The sequence below is a fragment of the Vigna umbellata genome, chromosome 6 (genome assembly GCF_029865625.1).
Source record: "Vigna umbellata cultivar VRB3 chromosome 6, Vumbellata_1.0, whole genome shotgun sequence".
Lineage (NCBI taxonomy): Eukaryota > Viridiplantae > Streptophyta > Magnoliopsida > Fabales > Fabaceae > Vigna > Vigna umbellata.
In genome coordinates, this window is record NC_142170.1 from 19,433,165 (window position 1) to 19,441,090 (window position 7,926).

The 7,926-nt window shown below is 32.5% G+C and overlaps 1 protein-coding gene across 1 annotated transcript; it reads right to left on the reverse strand.

Moving 5' to 3' along the window:
• Positions 1-1,522: 1,522 nt before the first annotated feature.
• LOC148196912 (enoyl-[acyl-carrier-protein] reductase [NADH], chloroplastic-like) lies at positions 1,523-6,988 on the reverse strand. The gene is made up of 11 exons (XM_088092924.1): positions 6,893-6,988; positions 6,719-6,774; positions 6,545-6,629; positions 6,411-6,458; positions 3,050-3,124; positions 2,868-2,979; positions 2,730-2,781; positions 2,591-2,642; positions 2,406-2,463; positions 2,051-2,149; positions 1,523-1,958 (listed from the first exon to the last, which is right to left on the reverse strand). The coding sequence occupies exons 3-11, from the start codon at positions 6,608-6,610 to the stop codon at positions 1,804-1,806; spliced, it is 717 nt and encodes a 238-aa protein (XP_087949050.1). The 5' UTR covers positions 6,611-6,629; positions 6,719-6,774; positions 6,893-6,988; the 3' UTR covers positions 1,523-1,803.
• Between the last annotated feature and the right edge of the window lie 938 nt (positions 6,989-7,926).

Below are 7,926 nucleotides of genomic sequence, written 5' to 3' on the forward strand. Positions count from 1 at the left end.
TTTTGTTTGTCACTGATTCTGCAAGAGGATCCTTAACCTCAAATCAAGACTTTTTAACCTATCATATAATGTATTGGTCATGAGCTTTCAATCCTTTTTACGCATGTAAGGCTTATAGCCTTAACCCAGTGGATGCATGCACATAGCCTTATTTTTATGCCTATATGTAAAATATTCTTTATTGCAAACTAGAGAAGTAGCTTCTAAAGTACATAAAATAAAGCAAATGTATACTTGAAGAGTCCTAATTTTTAAAGTAGCTCCCCTAAGTTCTTGCTTTAGCTTCTAAACTTGCTTTCCTGTTAAGCTCTTCCTAATATGTCCCTTTGGTTTGAATTCTTATCTCTCTTTCTCATATTCTTGTTTTGCCTCCCAAATAGAAAACTCCTCCATCAAAAGGAATCAAGTCAGTAACATTAATGTTGTGCTTGTTTTTGTTGATAGACTATCAGACAGACAAAAATAAGAAAATGGTGTGTGTTTATTTCTAGCAATGAGACCAAAAGTACAACAACAAAAAAAGACAAATGTTTATTTGTTCCAAGTGAAATGAGAAGAAAGAAGAAAAAAATTCCAGGTAAATGTTAATAATTAACATCTTTGTCCTCATTATTTTCTACACAATAAGAAAAACTAAACTTTGAAGTAGTATACAAATATATATCATTTAATCGACTATTGATTATGTTATGTATATAATATAATTAATATAATATAATAAAATAATAAAAATTAAAGTAATTAAATGCAATTATTGCTTTTGCATGAGTAGTTCCAGTTTTCGGATGGATATTCTAATTCTTTGTTTGAATACATCTTTCCCAAAACTTTTCTTCTTTTATCCTGTTCTCTTTTAGTTCAAGTAATTCTTATAACCGGTTAGTTTCACAATTATATATATATATATATATATATATATATATATATATATATATATATATATATATATATATATATATATATATATATATATATATTCTTTTTTAAATACAATTTTATTAGGATGTAAAAGATATACTTAAGCAAATTAATTTTACTTCCAAACAAATACTTAAGCAATAGTAATTATAAAACATAAATTACTAATAAAGTCTCTAAAGAAAGTAATAAAATTATCAAATATAATCACATAAATTAATGAGTCATCAACTACCTCATTGACCTTGTTCTCATCCCTAAATTTGGTGATTAATGATATACCTTTTTCTTCTAAAAGAAAATAAAAAAAAAATCTTAATAAGAATTTTGTTATCCTAGGGTTTAGCTAAGCTTCGTGCGATACATTCGTTATATATCTATTTGTTGGAAGCAAGAGCTGAATAATTTGAAATCTTAAACAACATGTTCATAAATAAATAACAGTTTAATTGTTGTATTTTTCAAGTAATAAAGTTACCATTTTTTTATAACATGGAAGTTAAACCTTCAAAATTTGAGAAATTTAAATTGATTGCAATTTTTAAATACAACTGTATTTGAAAGTACAAGGACTTCGTTAGAAACATTTCAAAGAGACATTAGAAAATTCAACCAACCTATTCAATTTTTTAAGAACTAAAACAATCTCAAATCCTCATCCCTCAAGGTATGACTCTTCAAATGAGAACATACATTTTGCAGAGGATGATGAAAAGTGTATCATAATTGATGAAAAACAGTGGTAAGGTAACAAAGTTCAAACAATGCTTAGAAATTTATGGAATTGTGAAAACTAACACCTCATGGTTTTTATTTTTCTTCATAATCCTAGGCCATAGGGTCTAAGTTGTAGCAGAGAAAAACTAAGGACCTCAATCTATAATTTCAATGGTGCTCCTTTGGAATGTCAAGTTGATGGAATATTGGACTGTCAACTCCAACACCCATAGCGTTTAGGCCATTGTCAACATAAATAACAGAACCTGTAATGGCTGATGCCAAAGGTGATGACAAGAATGCAGCAGTGTTGCCTACCTCCTCTGTTACAAAATCTCCAATGTGTAAGTAGTTGCAGGCAAAAAGGTGCAGAAGGGTCATTTCAGAAAGGAAGAGTCTCAGAGTGAAACATTACCAGCATGTAGTTCTTTCTGAAGTGGTGCATTGGTGAATGAATAATCAATCATCATGTCAATGAAGCCAATTGCTTTTGCTGCACGGCTTCCCAGAGGACCTAGTCATTCAAAACAACTCAACATGTTGATCAATTTCTACTGAATTCATTGACATGCAACTGAAAACAATTTAAGTCAACCTGTCTATCAATTTGTTCTGAATTCAATGACATGCAAAAAAATAAAAAATAAAAAAACCAACACTTCCTTCTTCACCAAGCAATTCACGTCATTAAGAATTTGTGTCATTACATGGAGAAAAGGAAAGCAGAAAAAAAAAAATCATTTGCTGATGAAGTGGTAAGCCATCAATACCTGCGGATATGGTATTGACTCTGATTCTTTTCTTTCTGCCAGCTTCAAAAGCAAGAACCTGAAAAGCAGAAAACATTACATATAATATCAAATATCCAAAGGGTAAAAAGGGGGTTAGGAATAAGAAGCTAAATGCACATAATTTGAAAATTTGAAAAACTGAAAAACTGAAAAATAAAACTCACTCTAGTATCACTTTCTAAAGCAGCTTTTGCAGAGCTCATGCCACCACCATATCTGCATGCAGAACATTTTAAAACATTAAGGAAAAAAATGTGATCAAAATAAACAAGTTTGAGAACTTTTAAAGCATATCCAACACACCCAGGAATGATCCTCTCTGAAGCAATGTAAGTAAGAGAGATTGCAGATCCATCTACAACCAAAACAGTAAGGTGAGAACAATAACTGATTGAACAATGAAGCAACAAAATGGCAACCCTCTTTCAGTAATGAACATGCCTTGGTTCATGATTGGAAGAAAATGTTTGAGTAATGAAATATAAGAGTAACTTGATGCAGACAAGGCAGCAAGATATCCTTTTCGAGATGTCTCAGACAATGGTTTGCTGACCTAAAACAAAGTTGAGTGTCAGGTAAAGCTAAAAGACATGAGGTAACAAGAAACCTCAGTATTGTAATACCTCTGGTCCATTAGCAAGCGAGTGCACAAGTATGTCGATAGTGCCAAAATCTTTCTTGACAGATTCAGCAACTTCCTATAAAGTAAATCAGATCACAGTGTAAACTCTACATGTCACAAACTGAGACATATCACAATCTGAGACATATCACAATGTAGATGCCACTCAATAAAGCATCCTATGTTTCAAACACATATTGCCTATAATTGATCTCCATTATAAGTTAAACAAAAATCAAGTAATTAATTAATCATATAATCAGAAAGAAATTACTGTTACGTACCTGAGTACGTAAACTAGCCAAATACAACCTTTCACACTCTCTCACACGTAACAGAACAATAAACGAATGATGTTGGATGAATGAATCTCTTTCATTGATGGTAATATCTGAATAAACAAGGGTAAACAATAATTGGGAGCATAACCTCCTTCAATTACTTTGAGAGCATAACCTCCCTCACAAGACAATAATGTCTGTCACAAAACTCAATAATCAAAAGCCTCCCTTTAACCCTAGACTCTAACCTTATTTATATTAATTATTTCCCGCCCATCTCTTATTAAATATTCCTCTAGAATATATCTGCATTTAATATAAATATCCTTATATTTAATATTTAATATAAATATCCCTATATTTAATATTCAATATTTAATATAAATATCCCTATATTTAATATAAATATCTCTCCGTATATTATCCTAGCATATATCCTTAATTATAAATATCTTATATTGAATATTTCCCTAAATATATATTTATTTACTCTAATTAACTTATCCTATATTTATTTACTCTAATTAACTTATACTATATTTATTTACTCTAATTAACTTATACTATATTTATTTACTCTAATTAACTTATACTAAATATTATCTCTGCTCATATACTTTCTAACCCTTATTATTACCCATACCTTAGATCGTAACATTACACCCCGCTGCAAAACAACCTTGTCCTCAAGGTTGGAAACGGGGAGCTGGATCTCATGGCTCCTCATCAATTCATGTCTGGAGGTTCGGGTGGTGGTAAAACCTTCCCTAATGTCTTCCATTCTTCGTCCAGCATTCTGGTTACCACTTCTCCTAAATCATAAGCCCTGAGGGAATGGTTTTCAATGTCTTTCAGTACTTCACGTCGCTCTCTTCCTTTTGCCAGTGTACCAAACACTGCAAGCCCCCTGTTCTTTTTGTCGGCCCATCTCTTCACAGACTCCATTGTTCTCTCCAGGGTATTGATTCTTCCATTTGCCCTTCCTTCCAAAGCCTTCATTCTTCCTTCCAATACTAGACCGTTTGGTTCAGGTAGTTTTCTCACGCTCGGTTCTGGCCGTCTCCTCCCGTTCGGCTCGGTAAGTCCTCTCTCTATAGGTTCCGTCTGTTCTTTCACGTTCGGATCCAGCAGTCTGCTATCGTCCTGTTCTGGCAGTTCGCTCACGTTCGGATCCGTTAGTCTACTATCGTTCGGTTCCAGCAGTCCCTTCCCATTTGGAGCTTGGACTTCATGGCGTATTCCACTCAACTCTGCCTTCAACCTCCTTAGGGAGAACTCCATGTTCTTTAGTCTATGCTCCATGCTCTCCAGTTTCCCTTCAACTGCATTTATTCTTCCCTCCATGATGTCTTTCACTCGTCTCTATTAGGATCCGACAGTTTCCTCCCTTGACGATCCGACAGTTTCCTCCCTTGACGATCCGGCAGGTCGGACCAATTGTTATGTACCTGAGTACGTAAACTAGCCAAATACAACCTTTCACACTCTCTCACACGTAACAGAACAATAAACGAATGATGTTGGATGAATGAATCTCTTTCATTGATGGTAATATCTGAATAAACAAGGGTAAACAATAATTGGGAGCATAACCTCCTTCAATTACTTTGAGAGCATAACCTCCCTCACAAGACAATAATGTCTGTCACAAAACTCAATAATCAAAAGCCTCCCTTTAACCCTAGACTCTAACCTTATTTATATTAATTATTTCCCGCCCATCTCTTATTAAATATTCCTCTAGAATATATCTGCATTTAATATAAATATCCTTATATTTAATATTTAATATAAATATCCCTATATTTAATATTCAATATTTAATATAAATATCCCTATATTTAATATAAATATCTCTCCGTATATTATCCTAGCATATATCCTTAATTATAAATATCTTATATTGAATATTTCCCTAAATATATATTTATTTACTCCAATTAACTTATCCTATATTTATTTACTCTAATTAACTTATACTATATTTATTTACTCTAATTAACTTATACTATATTTATTTACTCTAATTAACTTACACTAAATATTATCTCTGCTCATATACTTTCTAACCCTTATTATTACCCATACCTTAGATCGTAACAATTACGTTTTCAGTCTCAGGTTTGGTCATATAGTAAGTTTAAAACAAACAACAAAAAGTAAAGAAAAAGACCCTTCATCTTGTAGATGATTACATCATGTAAGGAATTTGTATGACTTATTTATGATTAAACTCATGTACCTTATTGAATAAGTTATTAAAGCTTCTAGTCAACAGCCCAAATAAACTTTGGTATTGACTTTGACAAGGTTATACATGTTCATTAACAGGCAGAGAGCAGAGAAACAACATATAAAAAGATTTTTTTTTCTTTTATTAAAATGTAAATTCAAGAGTAGAATATATCTCTTTATTGGGTTGCAAGCTTCAGGTCTACATTATCTTAAAATATGAATAGATTGTATGACCTTGTATCCAGTCACCACTAAAGAATAGGTCCTAATATTTTCTTGAAAAAAAAGCTTAATTATGATTTCTGTCTCCAAATTTATGGTGAGCTTTATCTGTCTAAGAAGTGAAGCTATTTTGATTTGTCTTTACACATTGAATTGACACCAGTGATGTTTACCAGCCAACTAATTCATCTTTACAATTATCTGGTGTAAAGCTTAAATGTATTCTAAACTGTATAAAAAATGGAATATTCTTCGAATTGATCATTAGTTATATACTTAAGATTGAAACTGTAAAATAATTCTAGAGGACTTAATTGATCCCTCTCACAATCTTCTATTTATAAGAATAAATTGATACACAAGTACTTGATAAATAGGGTAACCCTAGACACAATATAATCATGATAAATAGGGTAACCCTAGACACAATATAACCCTTGACACACTATAATGATGATAAAATAGGATAAATATCCTAACATATATGTTACAATTCCTCCTTTTTAAGCTAAATCAAATCAAAAACCTCTTTAGGCACAAAATTGCCACTCATTTCACATCAAAGCTATTGAAGGCGTATCATAATGGAAGAGAAATACCGATTACAGAATATTTAATCAATACCTGTACAGTCCAATTTGTGGCTCCAGCATAGCGCTTGTTAGCTTTCACCTGTGCAGTTTCCACAAACATTAAAAGATTGTATGTTTAGTACATGTAATTTGTTTATTTTGATAACTTAAGGATTTCTCTCTTACATCTTCTGGGACATCTTCAGGGTTGTCATATACTGCATCCAAAGGATACACTTTAGCAATCTCCATTAATGAACCATCTTGTAATCTGAAAGATGAATAGTTCCTTATTAGCAAAACAAATGAGTCTCAAACTTTCTAAAAAATAAAATCAATAACACCGCTTAAGAGTTTTACTTGCGTGACTCATCGAATTTTCCTCGTCTTAGACTGGACTCAAATATATTTAAAGCCTGCGTATAAATGTTCAAAGTTAGTACTTGACCACTTGTGTACTGCACAAAGATACATCAGGGTAAAAAGAAAACAATGCACAAATACACAACACCAAAATCTGTAATAACTACTCACAGGTACCCATGTGCCAACAAGAATTTCAGCTCCTGCTGCTGTAAGAGATTTTGCTATTGCCCAGCCATATCCATTGTCATCAACCACACAAGCAATAAAAGCCCTTTTACCTGCAGATCACTTAACATTCAGTGGAATGCCACAACAAATCAAAGATATAAAATAGGACAGTGTGAAAGAAAAACGTACACTTGAATTATGAGAAAAGTGAAAACTCTTAGACATTATTGTTGAGTTGTTATATTATAGAGAGATTGCAGACACAACAGTTTTCTTAGTTCTCACATTTTGCAAGAATTCTCATTGTATTCAAATTGAGAAAAAAGGTATCTTACATAAAGAAGCTCTATATTCAACCATTGGATTTCACAAGTAAGGCTGGCCAAAGCTCTATATTCAACTACAGAGGAAGAACAAGAAACAGTAGTCTGCTTCTTTGATTTCCAAGAGATCAATGAAGACTCAAGAAAAACACAAAAAACCAATGATAGACCTTTTGGTATCCAAACAGCAAGCTCATCTGAATTGGCAAAGGCCGAGAGTGTAAGGTCTGAAGAAGCAAAGAAGAACAAGCCTTGAGCAGGGGATCCGTTTAGGTAATGAAGGATCTTTTTAGCAGCACTGTAATGAGTATCGAGAGGTTTCCACAGAAATTGGCTGAGTTGTTGTACACATAATCAATATCTTGCTTGATGACGGTGAGATACAAAAGTTTGCCAACTAACTGCCAATAACCAGCAGCATTAGAAAAAAGTTGTCCATGATTTGCTTGAAGTTTAATAGAAGGATCAGAAGGAGTGTTAGTAGGTTTAGAACCAATCAAACCACTGTCATCGAGAAGTTCAAGAGTATATTTTCTCTGATTCATGTGAATTCCAGATTTGGACCTTGCAATTTCAAGACCGAGAAAGTATCTTAAAGATCCTAGGTCTTTGATTTTAAATTTGGTATCTAAGATGTGCTTAACATGATTAATTTCTGCCATATCATTGCTAATTAAAACAATATCATCGACCTAAACAAATAATGCACTA